The 22904-nt window shown below is 44.9% G+C and overlaps 1 protein-coding gene and 1 long non-coding RNA gene across 3 annotated transcripts in view; one reads left to right on the forward strand and one right to left on the reverse strand.

The window, feature by feature from the left end:
• Plxna4 (plexin A4) overlaps positions 1-22904 on the forward strand; it is a 440342-nt gene that overhangs the window by 342489 nt on the left and 74949 nt on the right. Inside the window, exons 6-10 of the mRNA XM_032906796.1 lie at positions 4705-4828; positions 6193-6346; positions 7580-7679; positions 9848-9962; positions 20725-20925. Coding sequence (XP_032762687.1) covers positions 4705-4828; positions 6193-6346; positions 7580-7679; positions 9848-9962; positions 20725-20925 — 694 coding nt within the window. The remainder of the gene's footprint in view (positions 1-4704; positions 4829-6192; positions 6347-7579; positions 7680-9847; positions 9963-20724; positions 20926-22904) is intronic.
• Positions 1-22904, reverse strand: part of LOC116903990 — a 133031-nt gene that overhangs the window by 48268 nt on the left and 61859 nt on the right. Inside the window, exons 3-4 of one of the 2 annotated variants that reach the window (XR_004388320.1) lie at positions 2724-2818; positions 1433-1511 (exon numbers count right to left, since the gene is read on the reverse strand). This is a non-coding gene — a long non-coding RNA (uncharacterized LOC116903990). Of the gene's footprint in view, positions 1-1432; positions 1512-2723; positions 2819-22904 lie in introns of those variants that run through there. The other variant, XR_004388321.1, reaches the window with a different exon arrangement.

Here is a 22904-nt window from a genome sequence, read left to right on the forward strand (position 1 = left end):
GTCACTGTTGCAGTGTGTCTCAAGTAAAAGGCAGTGTTTTCCTCAGCACAGACTGTGTTGGAAATAAAGTAGATCTACCAGGATGCGTCTTTGCCTTCTCTGGGTCTCCCTCCTACCCTCGGCTCCTCATCTGTCAAGTCCAGCTTACTATCCACCTGGTCTTTCCTATTTGCTTGGTTCTGTTAACATTGTGTCCGTGACAGCACAGGATGCCATGGTGGGAACATGTAGTAGAGAACATGTGGCAACTGGAAAGCATAATAAAGGTCCTGGTCGGGTTGGGGATTTAGCTCAGAGGTAGAGCACTTGCCTAGCAAGCGCAAGGCCCTGGGTTCGGTCCCCAGCTCCGCAAAAAAGAAAAGAAAAAAAGAAAGAAAGAAAGAAAGGTCCTGGTCTCATGTCCTCTTCAAGGCTTTTTCCCCATATCCTGGCTTCATCCTAATGGGCCCTATCTCCTAGCTGTCTTTCCACTTCCTGATAGAACCATAGACCAGGAAACAAGGCTTTAACACATGAATTCATAGGAGACTTTGAAGACCCAAGCAATAGTCTTCTGGAAGACCACCCAACTTACTCTTCCTATTCCTCCTCCACCTCTTCTTCCTTCTCCTCTTCTTCTTCCCCCTCCTCCTCTTTGTCTTCTGTTTCATTATGATCTAAGCATGGGACTTCTAATGATTCAATTCAAGCATAGGCCAAGATCAAACCATAGTGTCAAGGGTTGAAGACTATCTGACATTGAAGATAGAAACAGGTTCTGAGCCCAGTGGGCCCACACTGAAGAGTCTGAGGAGACAGTTGAGTTAGGATCTGCCCAGCTGGGAGGCGTACCTGAGCCAGCCGATCAGAGAACCTGGTTTCCATGCTGAAATCTTTTTGCTTGGCCAGCAGCACTGGGAGCTAATATTTTTCTGTGTGTTTAGGAATTAATTTCTACTAAACGTAATCACCCCCACTCTCCTTCCCTCTCACTCACCCCCTTCCTTTCTCCATTCCTTTCCCTTCTAATTTTCCACTTGGCTGGGAATTCTCCAGCAGTGAAAGTTCAGGCTTAGGGGAGGGCGGAGGTAACTGCTTCATTAGAGAGGATAATCTCATTGGAGCCACTGGCTTGAATAATAACCCCTTGCAGAGGCCTGGGGCCTTTCTCCCTAGAGCTGTTAGAACCTCTGGTCTATGGCTGTAAGGGCCCAGTGCACAGGAAGTAGAATGAAAACAGGAGCAAAGACTACTTAGTAAGGAAGACCTTAACTCGGAGGTAAGGGGAGATGGGTCTCCTTGGGGCCTGCTGGTCACCTGCTCATCTGTATTTGGACAAAGGCAACTTTGGGAATGACAGAGACAGATGCCTGAAAACTCAGTTGCAAAGCATATATTTTGTGAGTCTGCATAAGCACAACTTCCTCTACATGGAAAACAGATGAAGCGAGACCTTGATGGCTCTCCTAAAGAATGGAGAGTACTGCCTTCCCACATACTGGAGCCCTTGGTGGGAACTGATTCAGGAACTCCTGTAAGAACAGAAATGAAGCCCTTTCACATTTTAACTGTGGTCTGAGTCACTAGAAAACCACAGTCCTCAAAGAGCCAAGGGCTATTACCTTGATGAACCCCACAAGACATCAGAAGCCTGGGACCTTCCCTGCCATTATCCCATCACATTTAAGGTCAGTTGTCTGTGCTTTTAGACATTTGTAGCCTCCACCCTCGTGAACCAGGCAGGATGGTAGAAATGTCAAAACACCCCTGGTTCTGACCTTAAGCTTAACTTTCCACTGAGAGAGAGCTGAGTTCTCAATATGCTTTGACAGCTATTAAGAAAACAACCCATAGCATGCTTTCTCTCTCCTGGTCTTCCTGGCCTCTGAGCCTCTCCCTCCACCTTCATTGTAAGGAACACTGCCTCAGCCTTCCCTTCTCCCTTTGATGTGCACAATGAAATGATGAAACGTTCTGTATCAGCTGCAGTTTGGAGCCATGGAATGAGGACTTAGGGAAGTGATGGGCTAACAATACCAGCTCACACTGGTTGACATCTCTCCTTATAACTGCTTACTGCACTCTTACCTCATGACATCTTCAGGAACACCTAGCTGTTTGCTACCATTTTGCTCCCATTTTCTAGAAGAAAAGACTAAGGCATCAAGAGGTTAAGCATTTAGCCCTGATGCTTGAAGCATGGTTTTGTGTGTACAGTACTTTCTAGAACTGGAACAAGATGCAGCCCTGGGAATCTGGGTAGCAGCAAACAACACAGGTCAGACTTGTCCCTGTTTAGCTACCGGTGTCACTTCCCCCAACCTGGGAGAGAGATGGAGCCCATCTATTCTATTAAGTGACTTCCGGTGATGTTTGGCCAGGAAGCAGCTTTATCCCCCACCTCAATACACACACACTCTTTATAATTTAATCAAAGATATTTTTTCAGACCTACTGATTCGTCTTGAAAACAAGAACTTCAAAGTTGGTGAGTCAGTGAATAATTGAAGCCATACCAGTTCTCTGGGTCTGCTGCTAATGGGCGTAATAACACTATTAATAGCAATGTCAGTTCAGACACTCTGCAAAAGTCCATAACATTAGCCTAATGGCTGAAGGTAATGGAGTCCTTGCCGAGGAGCTGGTAAATTAACTTCCAAGACTTAGAGGCAGACACTCTTGTGGCCAGTGGTTTGCTCCAGCAGCCCAAGAAATCTGTGGCGACTCCCAGATGCATTTCTGACCTTTCTCTCCTGCTTTGGAGGCCTCTTGAATTCATCCCAGCAATTTCAGGTTTGTCCAACAAGTATCCATGAAAGTCAGGTGCTTTCTGGTGACCCTAAAATAAATGGTGGAGAGGAAATGTTTAAAGAGCCCCAGGGATGTAAGAGAAGCATTAAGGTAAGGAACATGGTTTAGTCTGCACGTGGGTCTGCTCCCTTACTTCTTAGCCTGGAAGCTTCTAGAATCTTAGCACAGTTGTAAGGAGCAGAGACTCTAAGTTTGTCTGGGCTTGATATGGACTCAGATTAGCTCTGACCTGGATGAAGAAGTGACTTGCTCATCCTCTTCTATGGTATTCTGAGCTCTAAGATGGGCTGGACACAGGAAACTTAAATGGCATAGAATGTAAAACCTTATCACAGTGTAAGTACACAGTAACTAGTGGTCATGATTGCATTACAGAGAGATGGGGTGACTTTTGTGTCACCTGTCCTACTTACTATAAGGTCTGCCTCCTGCTTAATCCCCCTTTCTTTTCCCATCTTCCTTCCAAGTCAGCTTCAGGTGCCACCTTTAGTGCTTTCCCCTTAGTTAGCTAAACTCTCATCTCCAGTTCTGCACTTGGAGGCCAGGCCTCCAGCTGTGGCTAACATGTCTTTTTTTCCTCCAACTGGGAGAACCACAGCTTCCTCTAGGACTGAGTTGATCCACAAGTCACCGGGGTACCAGTACCTCTTCTCCTTTCCTTTCTTACTCTACCCCCACAGCTGTCTTTCCTGAAGGAAGTCCTCCTGTGTCTCTCCACATACTATTCCCCATCCCGAGTTACTGTTTCCTTTTGTCATTCTGCCTAGACCTTCCTCAACAGCTGCTAACAAGTCTTTTCTCTTCAGACCAAAGAGACTAGTCGTGCAGTGGTGATTTCTAGATAGTTCCACCTCATCTCAGCCTGTCCCTCTGGAGCACCTCGCCCGCCTGTGCTTCACAATATGATCCATATTGCAGTGCATCCAAATCCTGGACATTGGACACAGCTCTGTATTTGTAAGATTTATCTGGCTTGGGTTAAATATTCTTCTCTGAGCTCAGATACCTTCATGCAGTGAACATAGGGATGTATACATTTGGACACAGAACCTGGTTTTCTGTGCAGCTTTCTCTCAAACCCTAGTCAGTAAAGACTGTTAAAAGTCAAGGCCACACTGGATGTGTTGCACCTGTGACTTGGTACACTTTGTACAACACAGGGCATTAAACAGTGACAGAAACCTTACGTAGTAGTTCCCCAATGCCACAGAGATGGAGTTCTGATGCTGTTAGCTACTACCCTCTGTTCCTTTTATCCTCTCTGCTTTCTCCTCCACCCCCCTCTCTCGCCTACCTGCACTCTCTTTTCTCCATTGCTAGAATCCATGAGGGGGATTCCAAAAGACAGCAGACACTGTTTCTTCTCTTGAGAAGCTCCTACTTGGCAGGAATGGGCTACTTTTATTTCAATAATTATCATAAAACATAAAAAGTTCTAAACTGTGTGAAACTCCAGGGTACTATAGGGAAATATAGAGATAATTCATATCTGCTTGGGTCAGGACAGAGGGATTGCGGGTACAAAAGAACTAAGCTACTCTGTAGATCAAGATGGAACTGGACAGGTAAAAGGGGGTGGAAACCCAGATGGAATTACATATACAAGGGCAATACAATATGTATTATGTACTATACACATATATGGGAAGAAGTGAGGTTTGCTGAAAGGGGTGCAGGGTGTCAGAGACTATGAATGAATGTAGTCTCCACTGTACAACTCTCCATGTGACTTTGAAGGGAGTGAGGGGAATTTAAGTTGATTCAAGGTTTTTTGTATTTTTTGAGATGGCTGCCTTTTCCAAAGCTAAGCGTGATAGAAGAGGGCCAACCATGAAGAAGGCAATAAAATCAGCAAGAGCATCTGAAGATGTTTGCCTCTTTCTGGACCAATTGATCATTGTGTGTCCTTGTCAGGTGCACCCGGAAAGAACGGTGTGAACGCTCCAGGGAGCCCCGAAGATTTGCCTCAGAGATGAAGCAGTGTGTCCGGCTGACAGTCCATCCCAACAACATCTCTGTCTCTCAGTACAACGTGCTGGTAAGGGTGGGAAGGTCAGACTCCAGGGAAGAACTCTCACCAGCGATAGGCACCACGGCCTCTCAGGAGCGACTCTAGATCAAGGGCAGGATGTTAGCCAAGAAGTATCTACTGGGGGCCCAAGAAAGGGGACGTGGGCAAGAAAATTAAAGAAAAGGTTCCAGTCATAAGGACAAGGAAATGACCATACCAAGGTGATCAAGGAATACAAATTAAGGCTATATTGACATTCCAGCTCACTCTAGTCAGAATGGCAATCAAGACAGCAAATAAAAACAAGCGCTGGTAGAAAATTAAATGAGTCTAGGCACTATGGAAATCAGCACCGAGGTTCTTCAACAGACCGAAGGTAGATGCCCCTCCCCCATATGACCCAGATAGAATACCCACTCCAGGCTATGAGATACTTGAGCACTGATGTCTTTTTGCAGAACTATTCATAACTGCTAATTTGTAGAACCAACCTAAGTGTTTGTCAACCAAGGAATGAATAAAGACCCAGGGTTTATAGACACAGAGAAATCCCTTTCTTTTCAGTCATAAAGAAGAACACATCCATGTCATTTGAAGAAAAATGGGTGCAACAAGATCATACTATTAAGTGAATTTAAATCTGTTTCAGAAAGACAAATCCCATGTTCTCTCTCATTTGTGGGTCTTGGATGTTATAGAGACATAAAATCATATATTTACATATGGCATGAAAATGGGAGCTTTAAGAAGGGAGAAAGTAGGCCTAACGGGAGAGTGAGGGATGCGAAGGAGGATAGTGGAGTATGGGGTAATGTGCTCAAAATACATTTTTATATATGCAGGAAAAAGCATTACATGACTAAGCATAATAAAAGGTGTAATATTTTATTATACTCCAAAGCATGCAGTGGGTACACTTAACTACCCATTAGCCAACTTGAGATTAGTTGCTGTGTAAGTTAATATGGAATAATAGAATAAGACTATATAGCAATGAGCGTTGTCAATGATCTCTTTATCTACAAAGGGGCAATGCTGGGAGAATGGGATGCAGAACCTGAGTTCTAGCACTAGGCCTTTGGTGTTCTTATTTTACCAAATGGAAGAGGTGTCCTGTCATCCAACCTGGTCCTGCTCAGAATTCTTCTAGCACACAAATCCCCTAAGTGTTCCCACTTTCTGGCACCAAATCCACTCCAATTCTAGTGGGTTTCTTTAGTTTATATCTCTAGTTCCCACTGCCTTCTCTACACGACTCTTGTAACAAGCTGGTTTATGTTAATAATTCTTTGTCCTTTGTCTGTCTCTTCTCTTTCCTCTCCCTTTCTTTCTTCCTTTTCCCATTTCTCCCTCCTCTTCTCTTTTCCTCTGCCTGGCTGGGCGGTTCACAGCTGGTCCTAGAGACATACAATGTCCCGGAGCTGTCAGCAGGTGTCAACTGTACCTTTGAGGATCTGTCAGAGATGGATGGGCTGGTAATAGGCAATCAGATCCAATGCTACTCCCCTGCAGCCAAGGAGGTGCCCCGGATCATCACAGAAAATGGTGAGCAAGTGATCCCAGGAGGCAAAGTTGGGTGACAGACTTCTCATTGTGCCTGGGTAGCAGAACTCATGACAGATGTGGGGTATTGATGGAGCCTAGGGGCAGGAATAAGTTGCGGGGGGAGAGAAGTGGGCTGATGGTTAAAAGAGATAGACATGAGATTTTTCTCCTTTACCCTTGGAAATTAACTGGTACAGTCCTTCTGTCTCAGCCCTAGCTTAGCAACCAAACTTCTATCTCATCCTAGATGAGGAGGAGCTACAGAGAAGGTAGGTACAGGCAGGTCTAGAACAGTGGTGGTGTAAGTCCGTGGTCGTCTGCTCATTTTAGCTAGCCCGGGTGAACAGTGGAAGAGGAAAGTTAGCCTGGAGCAAGGATGTGATGGGGCAGGTCGAATGGCTCTCTGACGATTTGTTCGTACTCACATGACTAGGGCTTGGACTTTTTCCTCACCCTCCCACACATAGCTGCCTGCTGCTTATAGCCAACTCTCATGGGAAAGCTGTGAGTGGACACAGGCTAAGTGCATGTAAGGGACAGGCTGGCTAGGTAGAGGGATTCCATGTTGTCCGTCCCATTTTGATTTGTCACATTTATTCAGAGCCGGTTGATTAATGAGGCTCTTGGGGAAGGGAGAGAACAAGGCTGGAAGCAGGGTCAGGGCTGTGAATTAAACATGGGCTCCAATGCCTCCTTGGAGCCGACTGAGGAATCTAGTATCTCTTACCCCCATGGAGCCAAATCCCACAGAGAAGGCAGTATCAGGACCAGGTCTCTCGGCTCAGAGATGAGATAAGCTTGTGTGTGCACACATTTATACATATATGTAATGCCACTCGTGCCATTGGCAATAGTTTTCCTGAGATACTACATTTTATTCCTCCCTAACTATGCATCATGATTTCATGAATCTTTCAGATACAGCACAGGAGGACATGTGCGTGTGTGTGTGTGTGTGTGTGTGTGTGTGTGTGTGTGTGTGTGTGTGTGAGAGAGAGAGAGAGAGAGAGAGAGAGAGAGAGAGAGAGAGAGTGACATAACAGAGAAGGGATACTAATCCCAATTTGGTTTGCTTGTGTATATATGTGTGGGAGGGAGCCATCCTGGAACTGAACCTTGCTGACAGCATCCCAGAGGAAGAGGCTCTCTTCCCCAGAGTACATTACTGCTAATGGGACTTCGACTTGGGTTTTGAACTTCCCCTGGCCCCCATTGGTGGGCTCTGCCTTATAGGGGACCATCATGTTGTCCAGCTGCAACTCAAGTCAAAGGAGACTGGGATGACCTTCGCCAGCACCAGCTTTGTCTTCTACAACTGCAGTGTCCACAATTCGTAAGTGTCCTGGCTTTACTCAGCTTCCTGTCCCTAGGATCAAGGTTCATGTTAAGCTCATCAGACCTCATTATGATTTCAAGAAATTATTTTATGGAGGCTTTCAAAGAGGTGTCCTTAACCCAAAAAAGACAGGCCTATCTCCTGTACCAATAGTGTGAATAGAAAAAAAACTAGAAAGAGACAAACTCGAGAGCATGTGGTATGAGCCCAACGAATCCCTAGCCTATACATCTTTTCTGGCGTAAATCTTCTACCTTGATTCCCTTCCCATAATTCCCTTCCCACCATCTACTAGAGGCGATGAAGGACAGAAGTTCATACCTACACAGAGGAGGAAGCAGAGAAGAGAGGGATGCCTTTACATGTATTCAAGAGAGGTTAGAAGGTTTAACAAGTCAACCAAATGCCCACTCTGTAGGCTGCTCAGGACTTGGGCTGATAGGGGCAAAAGAAAGGTCAAACAGCAGAGTGGCTGAGGCCCTGCAATAAAGGCAGAGGGGCTGGGTTCTGACTTTTTGGCATCTCCTCTCTCTAAGTTGTAATCATGGACAGCAAATAAGCTAGAGTATTTAACTGTTCTATTCTCTAGTGTTCTCTATAAGATGGGATATAAGTGCACTGGCACCATAATGTGTAGTGATTGGACTGTTAGTTATTTTTTTAATCACTGTGACAGAATGCTTGGTGGAAGGGACCTAAGGCAAGAAAAGTTTTCAATGGTTCTCCGCATAAAATCCATTGCAATGGAGACATCATGGTAGCCGGAAGGGTTTTTGTGCAACAATAAGAGCTTGTAGAATGGCAAATTATGTCTTGGCAGATCAGGAAGTAGAACAGCCAGCAAACCTTAACCTCAAGGTCTGCCTCCAGTAACTTCCTTCAGGTCATAGTCCTCAAGATTTTACAAATCTCCCAAAACAGTGCCACCAACCAGGAACCAAGAGTTCAAGCAAAGAAGTCATGGAAAGGTTCCACACTCACCTGCATCATGACAACCCAAGAGTACTGTCCTATCTGAGCAGTCCTTGCCTGAGACACTGCCATTGCCACCATCGTGAATCAGACCCAACTCTCCAAAGGATGGCTATAAGGAGTCAAAGAGTCATTGCAGGGCACCATTTTGAACCCCAAGTGGCGAATTGGTTAGGTGCTACTTGAGCTTTTTGTTGGGGTTTTATTGTCATTTGCTCTGTGACGTGATGAGATTGAACCAGATTGTGGATGTCCAATTTTTTTTAAAAAACCTTTTCTTTATAGACACTGAAATTAGGTATGGAAGCCCAATATGCAAAATAGATGGAAGAAGGTGCTGTTTACTGGGGGGTTAGGAGTCTAGGAACCTCTCTATCTAGGAGTTCCATGGGACTCTAGGTAGTCTCCAAAGGAGCTCTGTAGAAGCTTCAGGGTTCCACAGAAGAGTTTGAAATACACATGGCCTGACACCCCCCCACCCACACACACAACATTAACATGCTGTTCCGCATTCCTATCTTCACAGGTAGGCATCTAACATGACACTTGGGGAGCACTAATAGAATAAAAATTTATGGCCCATAATAGGATTGGGTCCATGCAGATTATCCATGAGACTAGAAGTTAGCTCAGTTCAGGACCTAGGGGAAGGAAGCCTGTCTCCTGCCCAGCCAGAGCCCAGCTGCATCAACATCATGGCTTTCTTCTCACTTCTTGCCATGAGTTGCCAGTGATGTCACCTCTTAGTGGCATCCCATCCATAGTGTTACTCATCATATGAGGATTCACAAATTAATAAGATCATTCACAAATTAATAAGATCACTCAGGCCCTGCCCTCCACTAGCACCATTACCTGCCCAATTGCTTGGTCTCTAACAGTGAGACTCAGGTACAATTTGAATTAAAACCTGGGTTGGGCTTTGTCTTAGTTCTTAGGGACTCTGCTTCTTATCAATATCCTGTTTAGCAAAGGACTATGTCAACAATGGGGAGAGAGGGAGGCTCACAGGTTTCCAGTGCTCAGTGAGGAGTTCATCCTATGAGGTCTTGAGAAGGATGGATTTGTGTGAGACCTTTGATTGCTCATCATTAAAGGGTCATCTCTCCTAATAGCAAAATGTTCTACTAGAGTCTAAGGATATAATAGCTAGAGCTGAGGTTCTAAGATGTGTGCTTCTTCTCTGTGCCCAGATGTCTGTCCTGTGTGGAGAGCCCATACCGCTGCCACTGGTGTAAATACCGGCATGTTTGTACCCATGACCCCAAGACATGCTCCTTCCAGGAAGGCCGAGTGAAGCTCCCTGAGGTAGGTTCCAGCAGTGGTGTGGTGAGAGGTACTGTTTGTAAGCACAGAACATATGTGCAGCCCATCTATTGAGAGGGAAAACCAAGAGAAGTTTCTAGAAGTCTCCTCCTCTCTCCCTAACCTTGGCTCTTCAGGGGTGGTGCATAAAAGCAATGGACAAGCTCAGCCCTTCACTGGTGCCATGATTCTGGCTCAGCCCAGGAGGTTTGGGTACAAATATACAAGTGTGGGTATCCTCTGTAGTTCTTGACTACTTCCAAGGGAATAGGAGAGATGTGAGTCAGACAGCCAGTGGGGCCACCTTGGCATGAAAAGCTGGCAACAGGCTGACAGTCTTTATCTATGGGTCTTGATCTTAGGGACAGGAACAGAAGGGCAGATCAATTCCCTTGGGGGAAGGGGTCAAGGCCCCTGAAAATACCCATCTGAATCTACCAGGAACATGACAGAAGTCAGACAAAATGGCTTTCAGGGTCTCTCCTGCTCTCAAAATAGTGAACCTGACCAAGGTATTGGGAACAGAAAGGCCAAGGCTGTTAGGAGAACAAAAGCAATGGACTTTGTAGACTGCAAGTGCTTCTTGCCATTCTCTTTGAGGAGGCCTGAAATTTCTTTTCTCTCATACTTGTTCCCTTCCTGTTCTTTTTGTGACAACATTATCCTAGATGCTCAGAAAGGAAGATTAAAAAAGCCAAAGAAAGCAAAGTAAGAGCTACCAAGAGCTACCAGAACAATGGTGTGGTGTCTGTGGGAGATGGTGTTTTCAAGTACAAGGTGCCAAATTTATGCCTGGCTTTGTCAGCATCTGCTAGGGATCCAAGGCCTCTCAAGAGATTTGATGCCAGGGACCCTGAGAAAGGAACAGACTTGGAGGCATATGGCTGATTACAAGGGCACAAGATAGACCTGGGTCTTGCTATTGCCCTTCCGTTCTTTCCAGTTTCCATAAGTTGTGCATGGTAGCTGGGCAGGCCTCCAGAGTAGGAGACTCTACCATAACTCAGAATCTTCCACATCTCCTTATCACAGCATTACATGGAATAAACTTGGGCCCCTCTGTTTTTTGGTTTTTTGTTTGTTTGTTTGTTTTGGGGGGGTTGTTGTTTTGTTTTGTTTGGTTTGGTTTGGTTTTTTTGGATTTGTGCTTATTTTAAGAGAAAGACATTCTAAGAGTTTACTTCTGGTCCAACTGCATCCCAGGGCCATTTTGAAGTAAGCATAGAGGGAGAGATTAAGTTAGATACCTCATTTGGTTGCTGTGACAACATCTTCCTAGTAGATGCACCAGATAGGAACTAAGTAAATAAATGTTTCTGAACTATTGACTGAGTCACTAAGAGCAGTTATTGTTTTCAAAACTCAAAATAGGATTCCCTACTTGCTAGTGTAAATGTAGCCTTTTTAAAAAAGAAAAGAAAAGAAAATACCATTAGCATTTTGGTTTTTGTTTCTGGACATAAACTAGAGCAGAAAGATGGTCTCTATTCACAGGCTAGTCATCTAAATGTCTGCTATTGTGGTACCACTGCAAATGCCTGTGAGAAATAATTGAAAAGGAGGAAAGGTTGGGGCAGAAGGATTTTAAAAGCCAAAGGATTGGGGGGTTTTATATAAGACTGTCTCCTAGTAATATTAGAAGCTTTACCCATAAAGTCTCACCAACGTGACTACCTAAACAAGAGCTAAATAATAAACATGCAAATGTAAATGTGGGTAAGTCTATGAGTGAGTTCTCAACCCCACACAAAGAGCTACAGGCAACTAAGGGATGTTGAGAGTACAGGAAGAATACATCGATTGGTTAGTCAACACCAAAAGGTCAGCCCTGAAAACATACATATGAGTAGCATATTCAAACTGACTAGGTTATAATTATGAATATAATTATATTCTTATAGGGTGCCTATCCAGTCAAGTCTTAGAGATCCTTGATGTATCTGACTGGGTGATTCATGGTCTTAGACCCTGAAGTTGCTCTAGGCATCGGGGCAAGACTCTTGCAATGCTGGTAAGACTCAGGCCACAGCAATTCTTCTGGAGCTCCCCGGGTTCACGTCCTTCTTTACCCTGTGAGGTGAAGCTAAGGTCCTTTTGTTTAGCCAAGAATGAGGCTGCCAGGTGACTTTTCATCTGTGGCACCATCTTGCATCCCCAAGTATGCTTTCATCTCCCCTCACACTGGTTTTGCTGGCTATCACCAGGAGTGTTGAGTTACTTTTTTCCTGTGAACAAAGAGCACGTTCAGGCAAGGTTATTGGTCTGGAATGGAGAACTGGTGGGCCATTGTAGTTGTGTTATAAACAGCAAGTATTCAGACATAATTACCATTATTAGAAATAGAATGTCCAGTAACATATGTCGTGTATAGTAACTATATCCCAGTTACAAGGGATGGTTTTGTTTCAACTAATGATGGCAACTTAGACCCTTAGATCAGCTGCCAGAGCCTAGGCAGCAAATAGAAAGAGAGAGGAGAGGAGAGATGAGGTGAGGAAAAAAAAAGCATACTAGGGTGGCAGTGTCTCTCTTCTTGCGCTCAGTTCTCTTCTCCCAGCACCCTCTAAGGCTTCCTGCCATATCCTGAAATGGCCTATGGCTGTAGGAGCCTCTGTCCTTGTGTGCCCTAGAGGTTCCTCTACAGCCTGAACAGAGCCATCTGGCCCACACACTAGGTATTGATGGTTAAGATGAACTGCTGTAGAAAACAAATCCACTGGCAAAGAGGTAGTCCTCAATGGGCAGTTGTACTGTTATTTCTCGTCAGAGCTGAAAAATCCAAGTGATCCATTATCGAAGCTGTGTTCTCTGGGTACCAATCTAGAAAAGCTATACATGCCAGGGTGGTTCCCAGTGATCAATCTCAGAAAGGAGGTGCCACCTACTACTTTTCCTCTTCAACTTTAACCAGTGTGCTTCCTCCAAAGAACAATTGTAAGAGGAGGTGGAATACATTCTGTTTGATCTGCGGTGTTGTACTTGAAAGGTTCTCACAACGTCCACTGCCACCCTGATGGCTCTGAGTTGTCCTACATTAGGACAGGTATGACAGACCCTAGGACCCTAAATGTCAAGTTCAGGCTAGAACTACAGAACCAGAAAGGAAGAGTTCTAGACTGCTGCTTGTCCCTGATGCTGAATGAAACCCACCCTTAGAGATAACGGTCAAAAGCATTTATTTATCCCAGGCTTGACTTTGGAAAGAAATTACACTATCCCCCATTTGTCAGTAATTCTGCTTTAATTCCGTCAGACAGCTCTTCCTGGGAGCCACCTCTGCCATGCCTTTCACCTCCCTTGAGAAAACAAAGCCAAACCCAGCTCAAAAACTTGTTTCCAACCCATGCACACATCCCCCTTTCAGGTATTCAATTACTGGGCTGCCATTTCTCCAGACAACTGCACTTTCCATCAATCTCACCTGCCCCTCCCCCTTGGGGTTATGGGTATTTCCTTTCTGTATTATTAGTTCGCTCTCTCCATAAACCAGCCCATCGTAGATCATGCTAATGGCATTATAAACTTGGGGAACAGCAAGAAAATATATGGTGCATTACATCTTTGTATTGAGCATCAGGGGTCTGAGAGGGTGAGTATAAATTTGGGGAGTTGTTAGGACTACTAGGCCTGGCTCCTGTTTGGAATTGATGGGGGGGTGCTGGTGTGGTACTGGGGGAGGAGAAGTTACCTACAAATCATGTTTTTCTTAGCCACTCTAGATCTGATGTCCCCAAGAGCTTTGCATTCTCCCAATTTCACTGTAACAACCAGGAGAAACAGAGCTCTCATCTCACAAATACACCAGGGGCTGTAAATCCACAAGCCTGTCCCCAGCCCCAGGCAGCCCCAGCCCTTGAAGGCAGTGTTCTCTTTCCCAGCCCAGGAGCAGTCTTTATGTCCTTGTTCAATTATTTAAATATGCTGCAAAGCCTCTGCCTAAAGGAACCACTGGCAAGCTGAACATAGTGAATAGAAAGGCAGCTCTCTGGATTTCATACATTGGCTTTGCTCTCCTGCACTTAGCACCCGTGGCCTTTAAATGGAGGCCAAAATATACAAGGGGTCAACTGTTGACCTAGAGTCATCTGGATCTATCTTCAGAATTCCAAGTTATTAAATATTTGCTTGTCCCTCCAGCCACTGTCCCTCCATACCCTTGGTCTATTCGTACAACTGTAGAATGTAGCCACAGGGTGAAACAGCCTTCAAGGGAGACTGCTGCTTATTACATGCATTCAAGTCTCCACATAATCTTGCCAAACACAGGTGTTTTCCATTCTGCAAGAGTTGGCCCTTTCAAAAGACAGTTTGGTGAAATACCTGCTTTGAAAAGAGAAGGGCAGTGTATTTTGGAGGGAAATCAGTATGGGGTTAGATAATCATCTGTGGCTGAAAATAAGACGAGCAGAAGAAAATATTGACTCACCATTTGTGAGTTCCAAGGTTACTGCTTATTTGAATCGTTTTCATTGAAATATCAGGATGATGATATGAGTTGTGTTACAAAACAGGATCGCACACGGTAAGAAATGTGTGAAGGGGGTGGGGACTAAATCCCTGTACCAAGTTAACTACATCAACTGGAATTATAACAGTAGTATAGAATGCCTACCAGACACAGTGTCTAGTGCTAGGAGATACAAGGTTAAAAAATACCAATGATTAAAATAATAAAATACTTCCCTGCTTATAAATAGCTATACCTCCTCATTGAGCTCCCTCATCACCCTTGCTGTTTATCATTAATCGAGTTTGATTGGCATTTTTAAATACCACATTTTAAACTAACTGATCAGATACTGATTTCATTTTGCTTTAAGTTAGCATGTAAAGAAATATATTTGATCATGCTGTTTGTGTGCACATGTGAGTTATTCTCTGTTCTTGATTGAGGAGATATTGTTATTTCTATTGTAGAGATGGAAAAATTGAGCCTCAAAATATTTTATTGATGAATCTCAGATCATCTATGGGACTAATAATGGAGCAAAGACAGAAAGCAAAACAAGCCATTCTTCATATGTTCATTCATGATATCACATACTTGACTTTTCCTTACTAACCTGTTCTCTAATCTCCAGACAGTAGCTAGGATGCCTATGACTTAATTCAATTCTGATGCTAGTTACCTGGAGTTAGTGTCAAGGCCACAGGTTAAAAGACTGAGTTCACAAGCTCACCCCACACACACACACACACACACACACACACACACACACACACACACACACACACACACACTTAGGATGCCGGTCACAAGTCACAGATATGCTCACTTGTGTTTCTGACCAACTGACTATTCCATGGGGGCTCCCCAAATCTCTTCTTCAGGCTTGATGCTTTGTTGTAATGTGTCACATCTCTCAGAGAAACATTTATTTACATTCCCTGGTTTATTAGAAACGATGCTGCAAAGGATACAGAGGAACAGCAAGTGAAAACTGTCAGGAACAAGATCTGTGGGGAGGGGCCCAGGGCTCCATTTCTGCTTCGTGTGCATGTTATCCCAGGACATCCATCTGTTCACCAGCTAGGAAGTTTCTGGTTCTTCCATGTAAGGTTGTTGATGGTTTAAGCTTTATTTTTACTTTATTTTTATTTTTATTTTTATTTTTATTTTTAGTGTGTTCATTGTGTACAGAGACACCAGAGGAGGCTAGAAAAGGGTATTAGATCCCTTAGAGCTAGAGTTACATATAGTTATGAGTTACCTAATGTGGGTGCTAGGAACCAAACTCTAGTCCTCTGCAAGAGCAGTCAGTGCCTGTAACCAATAAGCATCTCCTGAACTCCTTATGTGGGGTTTCTATGCCTGTTCCTTTATGTAGACATGATTGATTAACTCTTCTTGAAGTTCAACCAGTGGGCTTACTCCAGAGAACAGTTGTAAGATCAGAGGAGATGAAATGTATTCTATTTGATCTGCAATGTTGTTCTTAAAAGGTTCTCCCCACATCTGCTACCACACTGGCCACTGGTAGTGAACTTAACCTTTAGTTCCTCGCTCTTCTGCAGCATCTGGAAAGACGCTGTCATCCTAAAGTTAGCTAGCAAATAGTCCTCATTCTCAGATGAGTTCTTCACTGGCATAAACTCAAGTATGGTTAAAATGGGCTTATTGAGAACAACAGAAAGTTCCTAGCCCCAGAATCGTTCAGGAAATTCTAAGGGTTCTAGAAGCAGCATGCAAAGAACCAGGGGGAAAGTCCAAATGTTACATTTTCTATTGTGTCCTAATATCCAGGACCATATAAACCATCAAGTCCAGACCATGTCTTTATTTTATAGGTGAAGGGAGGGTTTGGTGGTTACACCCAATGCCATTGGTTCAGAATATGTGACAATGCAGCAGCAGAATGTTACTTCTGATACATAGATAAATCCAGGGGACCAGATAGATGTAGTGGGCTATAGTAATAGAACCACTAAGACTCCCTGTACGAGTACTTCATGGTTCCCAGAGACCCATCTCCTTAGAGCCTTAGGATCTCCTCTGAGAAGAAGAGCAAGACTGTGGTGGATCTTCACCACAGCTCCTTCTACTGCCCTGAGGCTTCACTACTCCTTTGTGTTTTAAGTTTGTAAAGCTTAAATAAAAAGCAATGCCATCATATGGCCGAACAATGACTGCTTCAGCTAGTGACTCATCCCATGGGCAAGCACCAGTCCCTGACTCTATTAATGATACTCTCTTATGCTTGCAGACAGAGGCCTAGCAAAACTGTTCTCTGAGAGGCTCCACCCACCCAGCATCTGACCAAAACAGATGCAGAGACCCATAAACATTAGCCGGAGCCCAGGAAGTCTTGTGGAAGAGTTGGTGAAAGGACTGAGAGACCAAGAGAGGAGGGTAGGGATTCCACAAAAAGACCAACAGAGTCAACTAACCCGGACCCTTGGGGACTCCCATAGACTGAGCTACCAACCAAAGAGCATATACACGGGCTGGATCTAACCTCCTTCCCAGGCATACATAGCAGATGTATAGCTTGGTATTCATGTGTATTTTCCAACAACTGGAGTGGGGGCTGTCCCTGATTCTATTGCCTGTCTGTGAATCCTGTTTTCCTAATTGTGCTGCTTTGTCTGGCCTCAGTGGGAGTGGATATGCCTAGTCTTACAGTGTGACTTGAGGTGCCAGGGTAGGTTGGTACCCAGGTTGTGGGGGTCTTACCCTTCTCAGAGGAGAAGATGAGGGGACAGGAGCTGTGGGGAGATATTCGGGGGGACTGAAATTGGGATATAAAGTGAAATAAATAAATAAATAAATAAATAAATAAATAGGAACAGACTGTCTCATAGAGGACTCTCAGTAGGAGAGACTGGGGACAGAATGTATGTCACCCCATTTGAGGCACTCAAATATGGAAATGAGTCAGGTCCATTAAGAGACATGAAGTCTAGAAGGCTGGAAGAGGTAGTATAATTCTGGAAAAGATAGAGAGGCGGGAGTGGGCGAAAAGGGTCCTTTAAGTTGGAGGAAGAACTTGGAGAAGAAGAGGAACAGAGCTGCAACCTGAGCTGAGAGAGGCAAGGAAAGAAGGAAGTCTTGCTGGATGCTGGCTTTCTTTGAGCCTTGCCCACAATAACTCATGTCATCTCCAGGACATACATTTAGAGGAAGAATTCTTATCCCAGAGTTAGGTCAGCCAATGACAAGATCATTCTTCATGAGTAAGCGGGAAGAAACATGGACTCACTAACTCAATTCTATGACTTCCCAGCATCTATCTCTAGCCAGAGAACCCTAAATGTTGATGACCAGGAAGGGGGTCAGAGTCCCTAAACCCCTTGGTTGAGAAATAGTTGGGTTTTCTTGGTTTTGTTTTGTTTGTTTTTCTGTTTTGTTTTTTTGGGGGGTTGTTTTGTTTTGTTTTGTTTTGTTGAGGAGTATGAGAACTTCTCTGACATTTCCCATGAGTCTGTAGGTAGCTTTGCACCTGGCATCTTAGCAGACAGCAGGTCAATCTGGGATGATAGGTGGGAGGAAGGGCAGGGTGGTGGAGATGGCCTCTTCATGCCTTGTTGCCTAGGGGAAAATTGCCGTTTTACATTTCAATTAAGCAGGGGCACTGGGGTCAAAAATCATCACTACTTAGAGGAAGATGTGTCCAGCCCATCCCTGGGCCTCTCCAATTATTATTAATGAACTTCCTCTCAGAACTGCCAACCTTTTTATATGCAAACTAGGCCTTTATGTGGCCACTGCTAATCAGGACTCATTAGAGCACTCCTAACAAGCTTCAGCGAGAATCTTACAGGGACAAGTGAGGAGGGCTTTTGGCTCTTGCCATCTTCTGGACAGAGCAGGGCTCCAGGCTTGCTCAAACGGGTATCACTGTACCATCTGAGAGATTCCATTCTACTCACTAGGACCTGTTCTTTCACAAAGGGGAAGAAGGAGGATGATACAAGCAATTGGCTTCTTTAGCTGTCCATCCACCAACTGACATTGAGTACTTTTTTTTCTTACCCTGACTCAGTTTCTTCTTTAGGAAGAGATTAGACAGGTTGTTCAGAGGAGTTTGGAATTCCAGGTTCCCTGAGACTGATCATGGGTGGCAACATTTGCTCAGGGGTGTGGAGGTGAGAGGTATTGGTGTACCCTGGGTCTCTTATCAAGTGTGGGCACAGGAAAGATAATCTGGACTTAGGAGCAGATAGGTCTACACTCCCCCAAGAACTGGCTCATGACTTCCAGTTCTTTACAGAAATGCTAGCCATAGTCTTCCAGGCCCACATACCTCCTATTCTGTCTAAGCATGAATCTCTCCAAGGAACAATCCCTCTGGTCTCTGTATACCACATTCACATCTTGTGAGGACACGCAGGGCAGATAGATAGACTCAGAGAGTGTGACGAAATGGAGCCTTGAAGACTCCCTATGTGGGTACCTCAGGGTCCCAGATACCCACCTCTTCAAAACCTTAGGGCTTCCTGTAAGAGGAAGATCAAGGCAATGGTATGTCCTCACTCCCAGGCTCTTACTGCCCTGAGACCTTGCCACTCCTTTATGTTTTAGGTTTTCTGATTGGTTGGTTTTAAGGGTAGTGAAATACACAAATGACAATACTGTTTTAACCTATCTCAAGGGTACATATAAGTACAATCACACTGTATATCTAACCCCATAGTCCTCAACTGAAGCTCTCCTCCATGGAGCAACATTCCATTTCCCCTTATTTTAGATATCATCATTCTCCTTTCTGTCTTAAAATATGACTACTCTATCTACCCTGTGCACATGAAGTCATGCAGAATTTGTCATTGTGGGGCTAGCTTATTTCACTTAGCATAATGTCTTCAGTGTTTAGTCATATTGTTGTGTGGGTCAGAATTTTCACCTGTTTAAAGATGGATAGTTTTCTATTATGTGGGTATGGTATCTATATTTATTGCTAGATATTGATGATAGAGATCTAGATAGAGATAGATAGGTTTATCTATCTGTCTGTCTGTCTATCTACCAATGAATCACACATTTAGACAGACAGAGAGTTACTTTCATCCATCTATGGACCTTAGTGACAATGCCTTTCAGCTATTGTCATTGATGCTACTATGAATGTGACATAAAAAGATTTGTCTAAGTTCCTGTTTCCCTTATTTGGGGGACACCTGAGGTATAAGATATTAGTGTGTGCTGCTCCCCTTTCTTCGCCAGATACCCAATTCCTATCTAACAGACAAAGGAATGTTGAATCTCAGTATAGAGGTATATAGGATCAAAAGTTCAGTGTCATCTAGTGCAGCTCTCAGTGACATAAGGAATCAGTCCCTCATTTGCTTTGAAAGACAGTTTCTAATTATCTTTAAGATCCCATGGTGTCTTTAATCAACATCACTCCATGGAAACTATTAATCTGTCTGAACATTCCAAGGAAAGATATGCTTTCTCTGGTCAGCCTGCTCAAATCATCTGGTTTGATAGTACCTGGACAGAGGGAGGAACCTGAAGGATTGTGGAACCTTCCAGGCACAAAGCAGAGTACCCACCATATCATCTTTTGACTCTATTATTCTCCAAGCCCATCCTGGCCTCTCAAGTTAGTGCTGAGTATCTCAAAAGAAAGGGGCCCAGTGATTGTTTCCTCCACACCAAAGGCTCTCTGTGGTCCCAGGAGTTGCAGCCATCAAAGAGGGGCAGTGCGTATCTGCCCTGAGGAGCATTTTCTCAGTTTCAACCATCCTCAGCACTTACTCAGAAGCTTCTAGACCAAAAATTCCACTGAATACTAGTCCAGAACATTGCCAAATGCCTCGCTTAGTCCATATACTAGAGGCCTTCTCAGTTTCCCTAGCTGTGTTCCACATTTGAGTTCTATGAACAGAGCTGGGGCCCAGACTGTTACCTCCATGTATATTTCCCCATATGGCCAATCTGTCCTAACTCCTGGCTGCCTGGAACTTGGCAGACAAAGGTGCCATCAGTCCCTAAAGGAGCAAGATGCCCAGGCAGCAGGGTCAGTCTCTGCCAAGGAAGGAAAGGAATTGGGAGGAGGCCACAGGCCTATTAGAGCATCTTAGGTGTAAACTGACATTAAAACTAACTTGAAGAGGCCAAGGATAAACTCCAAGAGGAGTGACCTCAAGATGGTAACGCTAACACTTGATATTTCTCATCCCTACTCCTTCCCCAATGTGGGCACATGGTCATCTGGAGAACCAGCCACAACAAAGGTCAACATCTGTGTAATGTTGGCAGAGGTCACTGTCCTTTTGTGTGTCCCATGTGCTGAAGTTGAGCCATGCCTTCTGTCCCCAGGACTGCCCCCAGCTGCTGCGAGTGGACAAGATCCTGGTTCCAGTAGAGGTTATCAAGCCCATCACTCTGAAGGCTAAGAACCTCCCACAACCTCAGTCGGGACAGAGAGGCTACGAGTGCATCTTGAACATCCAAGGCGTCGAGCAGAGGGTACCTGCCCTGCGCTTCAACAGCTCCAGTGTGCAGTGTCAGAACACCTCCGTGAGTCACCCTTCTGGCCCTGTTACTATGGGCCTTGATGAGTCCCAACAGCTCAGCTCTGTTGGACTTGTTATATCATAGATCCCTGGGCTCCCTGCCCACGGGAATCCTTCTTCCTATTCCTACCCTTGACTGTCCAATCTAATCCCTGACCATGTGGTTTAATGGATTCTATGGCTACCAAAAAGTCCACCAGCTGTAAACTCTGATTATAACCATTGTACAATCAGGGTCACCTGCACAAGACATACTTACCGTTGGATCAGCATAGAGTTCTGTCTGTGAGCAGATGTAACAATAGAAAGAAAACTCTTTCCTTTCTTCTGTCAGAAAGACTTAGGCCCTTCCTCTTTCACCTTGCCTGACCTAAGTGTTTCATTCAAGCCCAGAAAAACCCACCACTGCCTTTAAACCTACACAAAAACTGTGTCTTAGCAAGGAATGTCTGGGACAGATCAAGTAACAGCATCAAGCACTATTGTTGGGGTGGGAGTTGGCTTGGATCAGATGGCTCCTGCCCTGCGTTTATAAGCTCCATAGTTAAGGTCAGGCTCTGCCAGTGGGCGTCAGCGCCCCCAGGATGCCAACAGCTAGCTGTCACCTGGATCTCTAGGGAACAGTGTCCCTGACCATGTGCCCCTTTCCAACGGGTTTATTCTTTGCCTTCAGGCCCTGGTTCTGCTCCCTTTCACTCATCTGGGCTCCCTTCTCTTCACCTAGATGCTTAAGAGCAGCTGATGTTGGGTTAAGGACTTAGGGACCTATGATGCTTTCCAGTAATGAAAACCCATACAGTTCTTCACAGAACAAAAGAGAAGCAGAACTCAGGTCCAGTGACTTGTGCCTATAGCCCCAGCATTTGAGAGATTGGTGCAGGATGATCAGCACCAGTCTGAGCCTAATGTGGGCTACAGAATGAGACCCTGTCTCAAAAAAAAAAAGAAAAAGAAAAAAATAAGAGAGGCAGAAGGGGAGGAGGAGAGGAATGGAAAGAATATAAAGGCCCATGTTGGAGGTGCAGATCCAGGTTGGAGGATCTGAAGTTTATGCAGTTTGGGAACCTTGTTTAGTGTCCAAATGTAGGAAGTATAAAATTAGATTTGTGGGCAAGTCTTAGCAGGGCACCTGAGAGCAAATCAAAACCCTGAAGCTGAGGCTCTGTTTGCTGCCAGGCAACCTGCCCTTACCCAAAGGAGAGTGACTTAACTCAAGGTCACACTGTGACCAGTAGAGGGCTGGCTGGCTTTGGAGTCCTCTTCTGTGTCACTCTGTCTCCTCGCCATGCATCTAGTTGCTATTGAGTGGGTAAACACACTGGCTTTATTTAAGAGTGTAACTGGAGGCCCAGAGAGTCCCCACACAAAGAACTGCAAAGGAACACCCTGCCTTTCCTTTAGGAAGTTGTCTGGGATGAAATGGGGCTCAGAGAAGCCTGCTCCGTGTCACTCAGCAATACAGGAGACTGATCTGTTCCCACAGCTTCTTGCCTGGGGGTGGGGGTGGTGGGAGCGAGGGGGGCACCTCTTCTCCTGCTTCTACAGTCATCAAGACTATCCCCCAGATTTCTGCAGTATAGGGGACACTAGCTTTGTCCTCAAAAATCTTGAGGTCAAGCAAATCAGCTCCAAGGGTTTGGCTCAAGTAATTCTCCCCCAAATGAGAAGAGAGAGGGAAGCTGGGATTCCCCACTGGACTCCACAGACACAGTGAGATTTCAGATTGCAGAGAAAACAGCCTGTCTTCCTGGGAGAAGCTGCCCCAGGGTATGGGAAAATGTCTGAAGTGAGGAGAGAGTCTGTAACCTTGGTCACAGAGGGCGGGTCACAAGTGTCATGCGATGCCCCTGGGACCCCATGCATAGTCTAACCTGATCTTATAAATCCCCAGTGAGACCTTCCTCTGTGCCCTGGAGACTAACTGACCTTCCAAAAAGCTGGTTTAGATCAGCAGCTTGCTCTCTTCAGTGCTGAATCCAAAGC

The sequence above is a fragment of the Rattus rattus genome, chromosome 6 (genome assembly GCF_011064425.1).
Source record: "Rattus rattus isolate New Zealand chromosome 6, Rrattus_CSIRO_v1, whole genome shotgun sequence".
Lineage (NCBI taxonomy): Eukaryota > Metazoa > Chordata > Mammalia > Rodentia > Muridae > Rattus > Rattus rattus.